This window comes from Blennius ocellaris, assembly GCF_963422515.1.
Source record: "Blennius ocellaris genome assembly, chromosome: 23".
Lineage (NCBI taxonomy): Eukaryota > Metazoa > Chordata > Actinopteri > Blenniiformes > Blenniidae > Blennius > Blennius ocellaris.
Window position 1 is genome coordinate 16,203,127 of NC_137672.1, and position 18,535 is coordinate 16,221,661.

At 48.9% G+C, this 18,535-nt stretch overlaps 1 protein-coding gene across 1 annotated transcript in view; it reads left to right on the forward strand.

Moving 5' to 3' along the window:
* kdm6ba (lysine (K)-specific demethylase 6B, a) overlaps nt 1–14,275 on the forward strand; it is a 20,038-nt gene extending 5,763 nt beyond the window's left edge. The window contains 23 exon segments of the mRNA XM_080519043.1: nt 2,719–2,806; nt 5,076–5,196; nt 5,307–5,430; nt 5,578–5,673; nt 5,765–6,053; nt 6,146–6,223; nt 6,446–6,616; nt 6,711–6,893; nt 7,044–7,592; nt 7,723–8,659; nt 8,662–11,272; nt 11,391–11,517; nt 11,622–11,727; nt 11,850–12,055; nt 12,154–12,269; nt 12,354–12,422; nt 12,515–12,663; nt 12,768–12,882; nt 12,974–13,161; nt 13,258–13,399; nt 13,490–13,616; nt 13,751–13,921; nt 14,054–14,275. Of these exon segments, the coding sequence (XP_080375169.1) occupies nt 5,312–5,430; nt 5,578–5,673; nt 5,765–6,053; nt 6,146–6,223; nt 6,446–6,616; nt 6,711–6,893; nt 7,044–7,592; nt 7,723–8,659; nt 8,662–11,272; nt 11,391–11,517; nt 11,622–11,727; nt 11,850–12,055; nt 12,154–12,269; nt 12,354–12,422; nt 12,515–12,663; nt 12,768–12,882; nt 12,974–13,161; nt 13,258–13,399; nt 13,490–13,616; nt 13,751–13,921; nt 14,054–14,074 (6,570 nt within the window). The 5' untranslated portion in view covers nt 2,719–2,806; nt 5,076–5,196; nt 5,307–5,311 and the 3' untranslated portion in view covers nt 14,075–14,275.
* Nucleotides 14,276–18,535: the final 4,260 nt, after the last annotated feature.

The following is an 18,535-nucleotide window of genomic DNA, read 5'->3' on the forward strand; positions in this document are numbered from 1 at the left end:
TCACAGACGACACAGTAAGGTAAATACGAGTGTTTATCTGGCCATGTTATGGCTGGCTGAGCAGAAAGGCCTGTGTGGAATTGGGTGAGGGGTCAGGGCAGCGCCGTGTCTCCTGGACGGATTGTTGTGTTGTTGGAAGTGGATTATTGTCCACGACTCGTGTGTGTGTGTGTGTGTGTGTGTGTGTGTGTGTGTGTGTGTGTGTGTGTGTGTGTGTGTGTGTGTGTGTGTGTGTGTGTGTGTGTGTGTGTGTACACACAAACAATGCAGGCTCACCATGTCCTGAGCTGACCCTCACACTGCACAAACCCATGCAAGCTCTTCTAAATCTGTGTGTGTGTGTGTTTGTGTGTTTGTGTGTGGGTTTCTGCTCCAATGCGGACGTGATGAAGCAAAGCCCACGCCGTCGTCTTGGATTGGCACGCGCTGACGTTTTTGCACACGCACAAACAAACACACGTGTGCATGCAGACCGTCGGGGAGCTCAGCAACCAGGCGAGGGAGGACGGATGCAAGGGCTGGCTCTTCCTCTGTTTGTCTGTGTGTGAAAGGGAGGGAGAGAGAGAGAGAGAGAGAAATGCAGTCTTTCCTCCAGAACACGATCTCTATCTGGGACTGATTATGTAATGGCCAAAGGGAGTGGAAAGGCTGAGTGAGGACAGAGAGAGAGCGAGAGTGGGAGAGAGGGAAGACCATGCATGGCCTTTCCGCTTTCCCTGAACAAAAGCGCCGATTTTGTTCGAGCCGTTTTCTGTTATCTGCTGCTTCACCTCATCTGCCCTCTTTCTATTGGTCATTCTGCACAGTGACTCCACTCCAAACACTAACCCACATACCCCCCTCAAACTACATCTGTCGGTCACTGGTGCCATCGGAATACAGTTCAGCTGCATGCAGTCAGGTGTTTGTATTTTTCACGGTGCTCATTGAGAAAATTATACAGAAAAAAAAGGTTTCGGAAAACTTGTTTTCACGCCCAGAATGTTTCCTCTCTGTGTTTTTCACTGTTCTGGCGAAGGATCAGTTGCCGCCCTTGTGGTTGAATAAATGAGGGATGATGTTCTGCATCAAACGTCATCTGACCGTCCTGAATGTCAGCCATTCGTTCTCCCTCGGCTCACGTTGCTGACTCAATCGTCATATCGGCGCGAGAGCCACGAGCTCATGACTTGGTTTTTTTGTGTCCACGTGGCTTTATTGTAGACATATTTATGCACTTTTTTTTACATTTAACCCCCCCAGAGTTCATGTATGTGGTTGATTCTACTTCACAAGTATTATGACAGTCATCAACGGGCATCATCAGGGGTGTTGACAGGAACACGTCTGTGATGGGGGGGTTCCTCCTGACTGGTTGAATCTACTGTGGGGGATTTTTTTTTGATTGAGCAACCCATTTTGTCATTTATCCCAATGTGTTGATAAGATTGACAGATTCAAATTTCCCTTTTCATTTCGCTTGAACTTGCGGTTTTAATAGTTTGATTCCTTTCTGAGTGATTAAAAAAGAGATAGAAAACCCATATAGCTCGTCATCGCATCCTGTTTGTATATCCAAACACACACACACACACGCACACACAGACAAATAACCCAAGCTGAGGAAGAAGCAGAAATGACATCATGCGGTCGGTGAAATTCCCACCGTCGTCAGGCTCCGGCAGCCGTGCAGAAACACGCCCCCGGTCACCTGACTAAGTGAGAGTCCCAGGTGGGCGGGCTTCAAGGCCACGCGGTTTGGGGTAAGCCCTTTTTCTCTCCGGAGTGCTGAGTCATCGCGCGGGGGGGGGGGGGGGTTCCCGAAAACCAAACAAGGCAACACTCTTCGCTTGCTTCTTCTCTCGCACACCAGGAGCTTACCCACATTTCGTCACTTCGGCTTGGTCTAATAGAACTTGAGCTCGTATGTAACAGTGTCTGAAACCAGATAGTTTACGCAGAGGTCTGGGTTTCTCACACTGTGCTGGTAGGAAAGCTGTTAGATATGCGATAGCCAGGACAGCAACTAGAATAGATGAATGTTTGGTCACAACAGACATAAACACACGCCCTCGGTGAAACATGGTGATTACAACCTTGCCACTGTGTCCCTGGATGAACTCGCCAACCGGGTCGCAGCCGGATTTCGTTTGAATGCACTTCACACCGTCTTCTTCTCTCGCGTGTTTTTATTTCACTGTTTCTCTTTGCCGTTGTGATGGTCGGCTCTTCCTGCCGGAGTGAGTTCAGGCCCGTCAGTGTGTCCGGCCGCCTGTTAAGCTGCACAGTCAGTCCCGCCATTGTGTCTGGGTGAGAAAGAATGAGAAAGCGAGTGAACAAGAGCCCCCGTCGCTCCTATTGTGTCAGCCTCCCAGCTGACTTACCCTCTCTCTCTCTCTCTCTCTCGCTCTCTGTCCCCTGCCTGCGAGCCAAGTTCAGGTTTTTTTTTTTTTTTTACATTTCTCTGAAACCAGACGTAACCTCGGTTCAGAAAACCAGGAGGGGTGGGGTGGGGGTGGAGGAGTGACGACGCACTGCCTCTGAAGTCAGAGGAGGGAGGATGACGAGGGTCTTGGTTTGTACGGAAAGAGTAGGACCACCTCCAGACTCTGAATCACGGGGCGCTAACTCTGAGCATTGTTTACCATGACTTCGTGTTGTTCCTCTTGACAGCTTGACGGCAATGTGTCTCTCCTCTCTCTCTCTCTCTCTCTCTCTCTCTCTCTCTTCTCCTTTCAGGGTTGAGGAGACCCCAGAGAGATGATTGGCAGCTGGAGCTGAGACGCAACACAACTGTGGAATCAATAACTTGGTGCTACTCTGAAAGGTACGCTCAGCAGGAGTGCGCTCGTATCGCTTTCTTCCGAGGCATGCCGAGTGCGGCCCCTGACAGTTTACGCGGCCTATCTCACTCGGCAGCATCGCCTTGCTCGATGGGAGGAGGCGAGAGATCAGACGGGGTGACGTGTGTGTGTGAGTGTGTGTGTGTGTGTGTGTGTGTGTGTGTGTGTGTGTGTGTGTGTGTGTGTGTGTGTGTGTGTGTGTGTGTGTGTGGTGTGTGTGTGTGTGTGTGTGTGTGTGTGTGTGTGTGTGTGTGTGTGTGTGTGTGTGTGTCACCGTCCAGCAACCACCGCTCTCGAGTGAGACGTGTGCAACGATAGAAATATCCTCTGCCGGGCTTTAAATAGAGGCAGAGAGAGATCCAGAGTTGGTGGAGGACAAAGGGAGGAGGAGAGGAACTGGTGGGAGGAAGTACTGCGTATGTCCAGAGCTAATTTTGGGAAAAACTCGTGGAAGAGTGCCATGCTGAGCGAAAGAAATGAATCATAAGCGGCGTCTAGTGCTTTTCTGACCGATGTATTAGACAGCACTTCTCAGTCAGCCCCAGTCAGTCCTTCCTTTCTTTATTTCAGCCGTCAGTGAGGCTTTGTCGTCTTTAAAGTGGACCAATAAATGAAATAGATGGGATGTAAATAAGGTCATTTTGGATCATTCAGGTCTTGTCTGTTCAAATCAATGGGGGCTGTGCCTTATCGTTACATCTCACATGTATTCGGGGATGTTTTGTTGCCACTTCTTTATAAAACGAAGTGCTTTGAACTCCTTTGTATCACGACACCTTCTGTCTTTTGTATTTGTGTGTGTGTGTGTGTGTGTCTGTGTGTGTGTGTGTGTGTGTGTGTGTGTGTGTGTGTGTGTGTGTGTGTGTGTGTGTGTGTGTGTGTGTGTGTGTGTGTGTGTGTGTGTGTGTGTGTGTGTGTGTGTGTGTGTGTGTGTGTGTGTGTGTGTGTGTGTGTGTGTGTTCGTGTTCATGTTTGTCTAGTGTTTCAGAAAGCAGGGAGGAGAGAGTTATCTCCAAGCTTCCTTTATGTGTTTTTCCCACTACTGTTTTCCTTTGTGTAGTGTGTGTGTGTGTGTGTGTGTGTGTGTGTGTGTGTGTGTGTGTGTGTGTGTGTGTGTGTGTGTGTGTGTGTGTGTGTGTGTGTGGGAAGGTGTGTGGGCGTTTCATGGCACCATTCCCATTCTCCACTCCACCTCCCTCCATCTCGTCCCTCTTCTCCATCTCCTCTCCTTAATCTATCCTTCCATCCTGTTCAGACCGTCTGTCGCGGCTGCCCCCCTCTTCCTCTCCATCACGCCTGCCGTAATGAGATTAAACCTTAGTGTATCCACCAGGCACACACACACACACACACACACACACACACACACACACACACACACACACACACACACACACACACGTCAGAGTGCTGCAGTACACACACATAATCATCCACTTAAAAGAGAGCGTACTGCTCTCTCTCTCTCTCTTGCATGCACTGAAACAGCACAAGCCCAACACCACTGTGCAGCTTGCACACTTGGATTGTTTCCACTTGTGTTGCTTCCAACAACACTCACACACACAGACACACACTTGGCATGTGACCAAGGCCTCTCACTCTCCGTCTTTCCCTCTGTCTCTGGCTATCAGGAGGCCCATGGTAAGGATTACAGTAACCCTAGGTCTGTCCTCATAGGTGAGCTCCCCACTGAGCCATCTGGGCCTCCGAAATAATCTGATTCTGTCCTGGCTCCTTCATTATCGCCTCCTGCGGGCTGACTAAATGCATAACAGGCACCAACACAAAGAAATAATATGTTAGGGGTGCTGGTTAGTTCTCACAGCAAGACTGTCCCCAGTTTGATTTCACCTGAAGTTTTTTTTGCGAGGAGTTTACAGGAGTTTGTCATACATGCTTTTGAGGCTTATTGGTGACTAATTTTTCCATACGTGTGTGATTATCTGCCTCCTCGTGTTCACCCTGTGATGGGCTGGGGAGTTTCAGCCTCCTTGACCCTAATTCTGATAAAGTGGGTAAAACAATGAATTGAAATTGATAGTTTTACTATCAATAATCACGACCCTGCTTATTTGTTACTACACCTTCTATGCTGACAAACTCTCATTCACTCACACACACACACACACACACACACTCCAGCGAGCTCATCTAATGAAGAGCCCATTGGTCTTTGTTGTCTTTTGAGTGTGTCTCTGTTTCAACCAATCTCACAGTAGCGTTTGTTTTTCTCTCTCTCTCTCTCTGCAGCCAGTTGGCTTTTAGACTCTTGGTGCTGAACACAGAAGTCGGACGTTACAGATTTTCACAGTATTGGAGTGAGGCCCTCTCTGTGCTGCAGTGGAGGGCTTCACAGATACTAGCTAGTCTGGTAAGTTCCACCGCTATCTTACAGTCACGTGTTTTGCTATATATTTTTTAAATTGTCTATTTGTAAAGATATAAGGGTCTGTGTTGTAACTGAGTGACTGCATGTCACAGGCTGGATGCATCACGCAGTAGAGCAGTTTGGCGGGCGAGGCACACGGGACTCCTTCCCTCTGGAAGGACTGAACCGGGGGCCATGGCCTCCCGTGGGCGGCCGCGCCTGGCAGCCGTCTGCCAGGTCTGTAGTCATGACGACACGGTCAGAGAAAGTCACAACTTTAGTTTTTTCACTTAATCCACAAGGTGGAAGTTGCATTGAGCTGTGAAATGGTGTGTAACTGAGCTGTGTGTGTGTGTGTGCTGTGTGTGTGTGTGCTGCGTTCAGGTGTTCACCTGCAATGAACCAACACCAGCTACTTGCCCATCTACCTCCAGGACCTATGGGTGGACTGAACCATCACAGTAAATACTTAAGTAATGGGTAAGTCAACAGGGTTACATTAAGAAGTTAAAACGAATGAAATTCAGCCAAACTGTTGCGTGATGTTCGATGCTTGTGTTTGGCACTTCAGGGCCATGCGAGGAGGTGACAAGCTTGAGCTCCCTCAGGCAATGTTACCAGGTATGCAGCGAGAGCAACAGAGACCTCCGCCTCACCACCTTCATCCTCCACCTCCCCATAGAGCATGGGAGCAACTGGGGCAGCTCTACGAATCCCACCTTCCCCCTCAAGGGCATCCTGTGCTGCCCCTTCCCAACGAGCACTCGCTCCGTCTCCATAATGGAGGTTATCCGGGCGGCGGCGGCGGACCTCCTCCCAACCCACATCACCCTCCCAGCAGGGCAAATCAGCTGATGAAGGTGCAGCAAAATGATTTGATTTTTATATTTGAACACACATTTTTATTCACGGACAGTAGATGTTCACGGTTCCTCTGTCTGCTTTGCTTCAGTTTGGGGGTCCTCAGGAGCAGCATGTTCCCCGGGGTCCACCGCTGCTGGGAGATGAAATGTGGGCGCAGGTGCACCAGGTAAGAACTGTCTAATGAGCCGGCGTCGTGTTTCATCAGCCGTATATCACACAGCAATCCATAACCTGGCTGTCACAATCAAGCATGGACGAGAGAAACCGCACTTTCAGCGGCCGCCACTGATCTTTTGTTGAATTCTGCAACAAATCTTTTTTTTGAACTGATGATGCAATCGTTGGTTTGATCCGCTGTAACACAGGTCCTTTCATTTTCTGTTCACAGCAAAGGGTCTACTCTGGGAAGATGCTCGGGGGTCAGTTGAAGAGACCTGGCCCTCCATTAGGAGAGCACTCGGTTATTCAACACACCCCTCAGCCACCCCTCCACCCACCTTCTCGCTCAACCAGCGAAGACTGCCCCAGCCCCAGCAAGAGGAAGAAGAGCTCAGATCAGGTATCGGAAGGCCACGGCGTCTGTCAATAAGACATCTTTCAACAGTTTTTGTTTTTGTTGAAGGGTAAATAATGATATTAAATCACCTGTGCAGGTATCCCATCCCGGGCTGCAGCGTTTCTCCGGCTCTGGCCAGCCTGTGTTGCCTCAGCAGCAGACTGCAGTTCATCATCTCCCCCCAAAACCTGCTTTTTGGAACCCCCTCCACAAGGACAACAGTGGCCCCTGGCAGCCCCACACCTCTGAGCGTAAAAACCAACCACCACAAGAGTTCCAGGTCAGAGAAATAATAAACATATGTTCATATTTTGTCGTTAGACTTGAGTAAATGGGTACATTTTTGTCTTTCACCAGTTTTATGTCACCAAACCAGATGTTATCTTGGTTAAACATCCTCTTCTTTTGCTCTTGTTTTATGGTTTAACAGAAAAACATCAAGCAGGGAATGGGCAGCCACCTACAAAAGCCCTCTCCTCCCTCTTCCAACCTCACCTCTCCACTAAGTTCTTCTCCAGGAAGCTACAACCAGGGATGTGCTCCCCAGCTCAAGAAAGATGCGTTACAACCTCAAACTCTGAAGCATCACTCTCTTCACTCATCCTCTGCCTCCACGTCATATCGGAGTCCCACCTCCAAACTAAAGGTCACTCCACCCTGCCAGTCCATAGAACCACGTGGTCATGACAACCAGAGAAGCCCCCTCTCTGCGGGCCAAGGCAGCAACCATGCAACTCCAACCAGGGGGGAAAGAGATCATCTAGTACGCATCCACTCGTCACCAGCAAACACTTCTGCAGCCGGCAGCAGCAGTGTGCCTTACAGCCACTTTCAGCCTCATCCTGGACTGGGGCACCAGGGTCCTCCTCCTCCTCCTCCTCCTCCTGCTCCTGCCAGCAGCGCCTCAGTACCTCATCAGCAGCAAAGTGGCCCCCACGAGGCCTGGAGGTACCAGAGCAGGCCCAGCAGGCACCCCCAGGTGAGTACATGCCATTCTGCATACATGCAGACTCACATCTCAAAGCAGTTGGAAAGCCAACCGAGTCCAAGGAACAGTATGAACTGATGATCATTTGTCATGTTTTTTTTTTTGTTGTTGTTTTTTTCAGGAGTCGGGCATCTACAGGCCTCCAGGTCTGCTACCTCAGCACCAGCAGAGCCACAGTCAGGTTGTGGATAGTCGGCTTCCAGCTCCCTCCCAGCATCGCCATCACGTCAGCCCTCCTCTGCCTCCAGCCACCTCCACCAGAACGCCTGTCATCATGTCCAATCTTCCCATGTCTCACGCCTCCTGCTCCATGGGCCGCTATAACAATGGCGCTCCCATGCCGTCTGTCGCCACAGTGACCACATCACCCCCTGCTGGCTACTCTGTGAACAATGGCAGCTGGCAAAACGTCAAAGAGCCAGGACCTCAAAACTCCACCAGTGTTGTCTCGAGCCCCAAATCTCAGGTGGATGCTCTGCTGCAGCCGAGTTGTCGGAGAGACCAACCTCCCACTGCCAGGGAGTCTCACCAACAGGGACCCATCAAAACGCAGCCCGCGAAGGAGAAGGCGTCATACTATGCTCAGGCCGAACTGAAACAACCCCCTCCCTTTTCCTCGCAATCTCCTTTGTTCTCGTCGGCACACCAGAGGACGGGGGACAGCGTCATCACGAGCATGCGACTCTCGCATCCCGTCCCTCGCTCCGCCGCCAACCCTGCACTTGCGTCAACGAGTCCGGCCCTCTCCTCCAGACTGGGTCATCCGCTGGAGACTCAGATCTACTCTCAGCCCCAGCTTCGCCCGCAAGCTCCAAAGTCTGTCCCTCAGTCCATCGAGGAGGCTCTCGACAAGCTCGACGCCGAGCTGGAGGGACATATGCAAGCCGAGGAGAGACGAAAGAGGGAGCGAGAGGAGCAGGAGAGGAGGCATCGAGAAGAGGAGAGGAAAAAGAAAGAGTGGGAAATGAGGCAAATATTTGATGAAGAGAGAAAGAGGAAAGAGCTGGAAAAGAGAAATGAGGAGAGGAAAAAGAAGGAAGCGGAGCAACGGGAGGAGGAGGGAGGGGAGGCGAGAATGGGAGAAAATGGAGCTGGAGAAGAAGAAGAAGCAGGGAGGAGGAGGGAAAGAGAAGAGAAATGGAGAGATTGGAGAAGGAGAGGAAGATGAGAGAATGGGAGAGGCAAGAGGAGGAGCGGAAGAGGAGAGAATGGGAGAGGCAAGAGGAGGAGAGGAAACGGAGAGAGTGGGAGAAAAAGGAGCAGGAGAGGAAGAAGAGGGAGTGGGAGAGACAGAGGAGGAGAGAGAGGAGGAGGGAAGCTGAGAGGCAGGAACAGGTGAGAAAGGAGAGGGAGAGGGAGGAAAAGAAGAAAGAGCGACAGCGAGAGGAGGAGAGAAAGAAAATGGAGCAACTGAGCAGCGCCAAGGGGAAAGAGCTGACGGCGATCGAGAACCTGGAGAAACTTCTCTCCGCCAACACCTCCACGGCGCCTCCACCACCTCCTCTCTCCTTCAGTACTTCACCTCCTTCAGGTCCTCCACCGCCCAGTTCTCACGCGTCTCCAAACTACCCCTGGCTGAGCCGTGGCGGCGTGCTGGCCTGTCCACCCGGGCAGGCGCCGAGCGCGGCGATGGAGAGGCTGCGGCCGCCTCCTCTCACCCCTCAGACGGAGTATGCCAGAGAGAAGCAGAGGCAGAGGGAGATGTGGAGCAGCAATGGCGGAACGACATTCAGTCCCTCATCAACACACAATACCTCAGGGATGAACCAGCCGGTATATCCTAACAAGCCCCCGGCAATGCAAGCAGCACCCAACCAATCCAAAGACTTGGCCCGGGAGAGAGACGGTGGCCAACATCCTCTCCCCACCTTGGCACTGCGAGAGCCCCCAAAACTGTACCAGGCCTTTTCTAGAGATGGCTTCCCCCCGTCCGCTTTATCCTCCACCTCCACCTCCTCCAGGGGAATCTCCAACAAGCAGGGCGCGGACGCTGGTTTGGAAAATGCCAGCAGCGCTCAGTTTGAGGAGGAGTCGTCCGAGCTGTCCACCCTTCTGCCCGATGGTCTGGCTAACATCATGGCAATGCTGGACGAATCCATCAAGAAGGAGGAGGAGATGTACAACAGCGAGAAGTCGGGATCGGCCGGCCGACTCGAGAGCTTTTCGCCGAGCGTCGAGCCCATCAAGAGCTACCTGTGTGCCCCCGACCTGATTCCGGCGACAAAGCATCAGCCCAACCAGGAAGACTTCGGATCGAATGCCAGCCCACCTGTCCTCAGCCGCCAAGGCTCCCTGGCGTCTCCCTGCAGCCGGACGTCGTCGCTGAACGAGGAGGACGAGGACTACCTGAAGCCCTCCCCGAATGTTCTGAATTCGAAGCAATCGCTGGACATGGGAGCGGGAGTGGGGAACACCAATTATCGCCACAGTGACTTAGCGAAGCTTTACGGCCTCCCCGAGCAGACGAAGAGCGAAGCGGACGAGGACGAGGACGAGGAGGATTCTGAGGCTCCGTCTTGCTCTCCGCCACCTCAGAGACCCCACCTCCATCAAACAGGTGTTAACAGCATGTTCAAGTCACTGGCGACCGTCCTAGAAAGCCAGAAGTACGCATATCGCGGGGGGCCTTTCGGAAGACCCCCTCCGTCGGCTCTGGTCGGGGTCAAGTACTCGTCTTCGCTGTCTCTGGGCCCCGACATCTGCCGGCAGCAGCAAGGTAGTTCTCCCACGTCGGACTCGACGAACCCGCCGTTTAGTCCTGCCGTCCCACCTCTAAAGTCCTCTCCTCGTCCTGTTCTGGAAGACAAGAAACTAAAGCTGGAGGACAGTGACGTCTGGACCGACGAAGGAGAAACGGAGGAGAGCGCCAGCCCTGTTAAGAAGAGGAGCGTTCCCACCGTAAAGCCCATCAAGGTGATCAAGGAGGAGCAACAGCTGACGACCATCTCCGAGTCCTCGTTGGCCGAGTTGGGAAAGAGCTGCGAGATGATGCTCGGCCGCCAGTCGCTCCCAAACACCAGCAGACACTGCACACTGGAAGACAGACACAAGCCCGAGAAGGCGAAGGAGCACCGGGAGAAGGACAGGAACAAAGAGCGCGAGAAGGAGAAGAAGAGGAAGCACGGCCACGGCAGCAGCCGGAAGCACGAAGACCGGAAAGAAAAGAGGAAGCACCGAGAGAGAAGAGACGAGCTGGTTCTCTCCTCTTCCTCGTCGAGTTCATCCAGCCATTCCAGTTCCGGTCACAAGCGGCACAAGGACGGCAAGAGCCACAAGGAGAAGAAGGATCGCAGGATTCTCGGTGACCTTAATCTCCAGAGGAAGGAGGGGTTGGAGAAGAATCGGAGCCATTATGACTCGGATAAGAGGAGGCACAAGGAGGCGTCGGGTGCCAGCTCCACCAGCGACGGGGAGCACTCAGAATGGACCTCCAGCGCAAGAGAGAGATCGGAGCATAGAAAAGGCCCAGATTCTGGTCCGCTGGGTCCCACGGACTTCTTGAAGTTGAAGGCTCTGTCAGACGGGCCCCCCAAGGAGCTGAAGATCCGTCTGATCAAAGTGGAGAGCGGCGACCGGGAGACGTTCATCGCCTCTGAGGTGGAGGAGAAGAGAATCCCGCTGGAAGAAATCTGTATAAAAAACACCGCAAGTGAAATTATTCGGTCCTGCAAGTAAGACTCTTTTCTTTTTCTTTTTCTTTTTCAAATCATCCTCTCTGGAATTTATGAAGTTTAGAGATGTTTACATTTTTCCAACTTCTTCTCATCATTTTTTTTTTTTATGTTGCAGGGGCGCCAGGGTTAAAGGGAAATTGAAGGAATCTTATTTACTGCCAGCGTTCTCAGTAAAACCCATCATGACCGCAGATGAACCCATTCCTCGAGAGAAGCTCAATCCTCCAACGCCCAGCATCTACGTAAGTTTCCAACCACTGTCCCGCTGTGCAACACAGCAAATGCGCATGCTGCCCTCTTGTGGCGATTCACTGCCTAACGTAATAAAATGACGTGTCCTTTCCAGCTGGAGAGTAAGCGGGACGCCTTCTCCCCCGTGCTGCTGCAGTTCTGCACAGACCCCAAAAACCCTGTCACCGTAATCAGAGGCCTGGCGGGATCTCTACGACTCAGTGAGTTCACACTCTTCACTTCTGTCGCAAGTCATTTTTCCAGATAATAAGAGGGAAAGAAAAAAAAAAGCAGTGTGATTTCAAGATACTAAAATACACACTTCATAATTTTCTGTTTTCAGACCTGGGGCTGTTTTCTACCAAGTCCCTGGTTGAAGCCAACGCAGAGCAAGCGGTGGAGGTGAGGACGCAGGTCCAGCAGCCCGCCGATGAGAACTGGGACCCCAGTGGCACGGGCCAGACGTGGCCTTGTGAGAGCAGCCGCTCCCACACCACCATCGCAAAGTACGCCCAGTACCAAGCCTCCAGCTTCCAAGAGAGTCTGCAGGTAAAAAAAATAAATAAAAAAACCCCGACCGCTACCGCGATTTCTTCATTCTTGCACCCGGCATTAAAAACCAGATCATCGATTTCATGTGTCTTCAGGAGGAGAAAGGCAGCGACGAGGAGGACGACGACGACGAGAAGGAGAAAGAGAAAGAGAAAAAGCCGCCAAGCAGTTGTGACACTCCAAACAAGGACGGCTCAAAAGAAGGCAGCAAGTATGTAGGATATGGAACGTATAGATCCGATTATTACCGGAGGCTTTTACAGTCTGTTGCTAATGTTTGGAACGTTTCTTTTAGTGGCGAGCAGAAACCTCTGGGGAAGATCATCAAATTCGGCACCAACATTGACCTCTCGGATCCCAAGAGGTGAGAAACCTTTTTTGAATCAAGTTGTGTGAAATGCAGCGAAGATAATTTTAGATTTTTAGAGTTTTAAATTCCACTTCATGTCTGCCCAGGTGGAAGTCCCAGCTTCAGGAGCTGCAGAAGCTTCCGGCATTCATGCGCGTGGCGTCGAGTGGAAACATGCTGAGCCACGTGGGACACACCATCTTAGGGATGAACACGGTCCAGCTGTACATGAAGGTCCCGGGGAGCCGGACGCCAGGTGAGAGACACCCGGAGAATGGTGGATGACGTGTTAAGAGATCACAATTTTTTTTTATATACATTTATTTATAACACACGCCGTCTTGTTCCCATATTCAACAGGTCACCAGGAGAACAACAACTTCTGCTCGGTCAACATCAACATCGGCCCCGGAGACTGCGAGTGGTTCTCCGTCCATGAGAACTACTGGCAGGCCATCAACGACTTCTGTGAAAAGTGAGTTTGCAGAGACAGTTGATCGCCATCACTTGCACCTGATTGTCACACGCCGGTAAGTCAGTGAGATTAACGCCTTGTGTGCTTTCAGGCACGGGGTGGACTACCTGACGGGGTCCTGGTGGCCGGTGTTGGAGGACCTGTACAAGGCCAACATCCCCGTGTACCGCTTCATCCAGCGGCCCGGAGACCTGGTGTGGATCAACGCCGGCACGGTCCACTGGGTTCAGGCCGTCGGCTGGTGCAACAACATCGCCTGGAACGTCGGGCCCCTCAACGGTGAGTGGCGTCGCCTTCCTGCGGCCACGGGGGAGAGACGTGTGATACCCAAAAAGCTGGATCCGTGACGGCGTCTTGTCTTCCTCCGGGTGTTAGGTTACCAGTATCAGCTGGCCCTGGAGAGGTTTGAGTGGAACGAAGTGAAGAAAGTCAAGTCCATCGTGCCGATGATCCACGTGTCCTGGAACGTGGCTCGCACGCTGAAGATCAGCGACGCAGACACCTACAAGATGATCAAGTGAGTTCAGCAGACGCCGTGGTGGCCCTGTAGTGAATATTACAAAAAAAAAACACACACAATGTTAAACCGCCACCTCCGCTTCCCTAGACACTGCCTGCTACAGTCCATGAAGCGCATTCAGATCCTGCGGGACCAACTGGTGGCCGATGGCAAGAAGATTTCCTATCAGAGTCGCGTCAAAGACGAGCCCGCCTACTACTGCAACGAGTGTGACGTGAGTGTTGACCGTCTGTTGCCGTATAGTATTATTACTCACCCACAATAAGATGACGCTGTGGATATTTTTCTCTTTAAATCCTAAATGACTCCCTCTATGTACGAGGTTAAAACAGTGTGTCCCCTCCACAGGTCGAGGTGTTCAATTTGCTGTTCGTGACGAGCGAGAGCAACAGCAGGAAGACGTACGTGGTCCACTGCGAGGACTGCGCTCGACACCGCAACCCCAGCCTGAACAACGTGGTGGTGCTGGAGCAGTATCGCATGGAGGAGCTGATGAACGCATACGATTCCTTCAACCTGGTGAGCACACGCTTAACTCTCGCGGGGCGGGGTAGGGGGGGATCCAGGGTTTGAATCTCTACTAAGAAGATGTAATTTTCGAATCCGTTTTTCATCTCCTGTGAACTAATGGGTCGTCTCTCGTCTCCGCAGCTCTCCTCCTCCGCCCGGTGACAGAGTCCCTCGCTCGTGTCTCCTCAGCCATAACCAAAACTCCTGCAAGTCAGGACAAAAAAAGAAAGAAAAGAAAAGAAAGACAGCTTCACCGTGGTGTTTCAGCCGACCCTTTCATCATTCAACGTCGTTTTTTTTTTTTTGTTTTCTTTTGCTACTACTACTGCTACTACTTGCCGAACAGCCAGTTGAATACGTTTACTCACGATTACTGTTTACAAGAAGAAATACCAAGCCGCCAATAAAAGAAAAACGAAAAAAAAGGACAGACAAACCAGTTTACTCCCAGACGGTGCTTTTTTTTTTTTTGTACAACCAGAGAACCCTGGCAGTGGTGCATGCTGGGAGCCAGGAGCAGTCGGTGCTGCCGTTGAACAAACTGTGGAGGGTAGTTGATGGTTTCAGTGGCGTGTTGCTGTCAGTACCAGGAGAAAGAGGAAGAAGACAAAAAAAGAAAAAAACACGTTTTCTGTTGTCTTGAATACTGAAATTTGTACATGCTGTTTGAAAAAAAAAATTTTGTGGGGTGCTGTCTTTTTTAAATAATTTATTGTTCAGTTTTTTTTCTAAACTAGATCAGCCTAGATATATACCACATTGGCCTTGTATTTAGTAAAAGAGAGAAAATGAAAAATACTAATAATAGAGATATGAACATTTTTCTAAAGCATTAAGAATTTAAAAACAAAAAAAATTACAATTGTTTGGAAATGCTTCAAAAGATACGGGTTTTAGCGACTTTGGTTGTTTAGGGGGGCGTTTTGACTTTTTTTTTTGTTTTTTGTTTTTTCAGAATCTTGTATGTGTTGTACATTTTGTTTGAATGAATTTATACTTTTTATTTCCTCTGGAGATGTAATTCTGTTCACATGTCATCAGGTCTTTTTTGTTCATTTCTTCCTTCTCTGTTCGAACTGAAAAAAAAAGAAAAAAAATCATTATCATCTGGTGTGTGTGTGTTGTACCTCTGATTGATTGTTCCAATATGCAGACTTAGTATTTCCTGAATTTTTTTCCTTTTTTTTTTGACATTGTACATTTAATTTAAAATGTTTCCTCTATTTATTGGATATCAATGTTCTCCCTTTTTAATAGGGTTGTAAAATCTTTTGCAATTTTTTTTTTCTTGATTTTTAATTTTTTTTTTTTTTTTTAATGGTGACTGATTGCTCTTTAAAAACTGAAATGTGGAGGTTGTATGTTTGCGGGAGTGGAGGCTGCTGTTTCTATGGTGCTCGCCTCTCCACTCCTTGCCCTTTTCTCTCCTGATATATATTAAATTATATCTTTATCTTGAATATAACACCACCTTTCCTGTAGACGATAGGCACACTGCTCACGTAGAGAAGAGGACTAATGGAATGCTGTGTTTGTATGCTCATTATGGAAAAAAAAACAAAAAACAAAACTTTTTTTTTTCCAAAGTGTTTTGAGAAATGGTAAAAAAAAAAACATTTTTTACTCTGTAGGGGGCTTTTAGATAAGATTTTAATGATTTTATGATATCTGTTGAATATGATAACGGGATAGATGGTGCTAAATGTTCTCTTTTGAACAACTTTTTTTTCTTTTTTTTGTCTTCTTAAAATGAGAATTCTATTTTTCCTGTTGCAATATTACACTTTTCCTTCTCTTTGTGGTCATTTATTTATAACTGCACTGTTTAGAGAAATTCACACAGACATACTTGCAGACACACACACACCAAACTGAGCCAGACATGTCTTAAAAAAAAACACTTGTGAATTTGTGTGACATTACTATGACTATTAATAATAAACGCTTTTTGATAAATGCAAAGAGTGGTGGGAGTCGTGTGCTTGTCTTTACTCGGTTACATTTCATACAGATTTTTAGTGCTGAACTCGTCCGGCAACAGTAAATGTGTTATGATTCAAGAGTTTATATAAGGTGATGCAAAAGTGAAGATTTAGTCCAGGAGTGTTAAACACATTTTGATTCAGGGGCCACATATTTCATTTTAAGTGGGCTGGAGCAGTAAAGTAGTGTCAGAATAATCCTTAAAATTTAATATTTCTTTGTTGTCGCAGAGTAAATGTGCATATTTTTTGCAAAAACCAAGCAATTACAACCCAGAATGACTCCAATCCCAACATAAAGTCAATATTAATGATGCAGATTACAGTAAAATGTCCACAAACCCTCTCCTACAGCTGTCGCCGGGCAGGATTGGAGCCTCTTCTGGGCCAGTTGGGGCCCACGGGCCTTATGTTTGACACCCCTGCTTTAGTTTGATCTATCCAACACTCCTACTTTCACTTGAAGTGTACTTTGTCCACACAAAACTTGAAGTACGCAAGTGATTATACGTTACCCAAACAGGATCTGAAAATGTTCCGTCGCCAACATGCTGAATTTCACACTTTTCTCAAACATCATGAAGCCAGCTCACAGCAAGTAGCTGTGTCGAAAACATTTCCATTTGGACATCAAGATAAACTGAGGAAAGCAGATTGTGGAAGTTGCAACAGTCCATCGACAGCGGAGAGGAACAACTAAAGTCCAGTTTCCTCCCCGATAATTCAAAAGGAAGTCAATTGTTTTAAAGTTTAAATAAAGAAAGTTTGCTTTTCTGCCAATATCGACTTGACATCATAGCCAAAATGCAATAATCCGACTATAATCTACACCAGACACGTGAGGAAGCGAGCATCAGGGTTAAGAATCGTTGCGCTGTTGACGCCTAAAATATCTAAAAACAAATGTCTCAACTTTTGTTGAACTTTCCACGTCTTATTTAAAAAAAACAAAGGGTTCCCATGCGAACTTTACTTGGCCGGTCAGCACATCCCGGGGTCAAACCAGAGGCAACAGGCCAGCGGCTGGACAAGACTGAAGGAAATCCTGCTTGCAAACACGCAGGAAGACCACCTCCGTCTGCCCCGAGCGCCGCGGTCAAGGTGACGATAAGAGCGGGAACGCCGTCCCATCCACCGAGACAAAAAAACTCCAAGGACCCAATCCCCAGCATGCGGCGTAATCGCCGTCAAACTTTGAAGTGTGTTTATGATGGAGCCTCGGGGGGGGGGGGGGTCGCCTCTTTAATGTCCGCAGGTTCACTGGGTAACTGGGGACAATGTTGGACGCAAAGAAGGAGTGGAAGTAAATAAACTCCGTGAGCTCAAAGGAAAACGGCTGGAAAATCAGGATCAGACAAGGGTAATTATTTAGCGTCGTGCTCTGATCTTTGGTCATCTGATTACTGGCTTCCTCCGTCCCCCGGGGATCTTCTCCTTTCTCTGTCACTCCGTGTAGTCGTGTTTAATCTTTTCATCACGTCACTGCTTTAAAGCTCCTTCTATAGATGTTTTAATAAACCTGAGGTCAGGCCTCGGCTAACCTCAGCAAAGGTGAAAAAAAAAAAAAAAAGAAATCTACTTGAAATTTCACTTGAATCTTGAAACTTGAAAGTGTGACGTGAAGATTCCTAAAAGCAATGGAAAGTTATAAAGAATAAATATCAAATTGGTATTTTGGGTTTCAGTGCACGGGGCAAAGAGCGACAAAATAAATCCTATATGAACTTGAAGATATCAGACTTTTTTTCTCTTAAGAATTTTTTCATTATTATTTTTTTTAATTAGACGTTTTTATGCTTTGTTCGGTGGTTCGGCTGGATTGGAGTCTCATTTTTGACACCCCCAGTCTAAACTTCTGACCTGTCCCTGCATTTCAGCCAATTAAACACCATGGGAGTTTAATTTATTTTATCGAGATTTATTTCACAATAAAGTTCCGATTTTTTGAAAAAAAGAAGGAAACAAGGTGCCAGAAAACTGAATTGATTCATTAATAAAGTACAAATGATCCAGGTGAATGGTAAATAGACTTTAATCAAGCAGTAATCAAGAGCTATATACGTGCGGTACATGAGCCATCACATAACAATAAGGTCAAGGTGACATAAGGAATCGAACCAGCAACTTTGGTGTTAAAGACCAAAGTAAATAAAAAAGCATAGATGGATTTCATTATTATAATCAAAAAATATATTCATTTGGCCGAATAAAGTTTTCATTGTGAGATCTTTTCTCTTCTCCTTACTGCCCCCCCCCCCCCCCCCCCCCCTTGATCTCTCGCCCCACGAAACCTCAACTTATCAGGCCGCCAGCCCCACTCTGACCCCGAACGCACAACACCCAGCCCCCATGGCAGCCGGCGGAGGGTAAAGGGGGTGTAGCGTGTCCCGGATAGGAGAGGTGGAATGCGGCGCGCCGAGGGGAGTAGTTGGAGGACAGGCAGGGGGGGGGGGGCTGATAAGTCTGGTGGGTGGATGCAGGGAGAGCGGGAGGAGGGAAGAGACAGCAATGAGATGGAGGGGTGGGGGGTAAAAAAAAAAAAAGGAGGAGGGCAGACCTATAAGTTTGACATACTTAAGACCACAAAGCGATTGTGGATTGTATTTATTTCTCTGCCTCCAGCCGAGGAAGGGCTATCGCT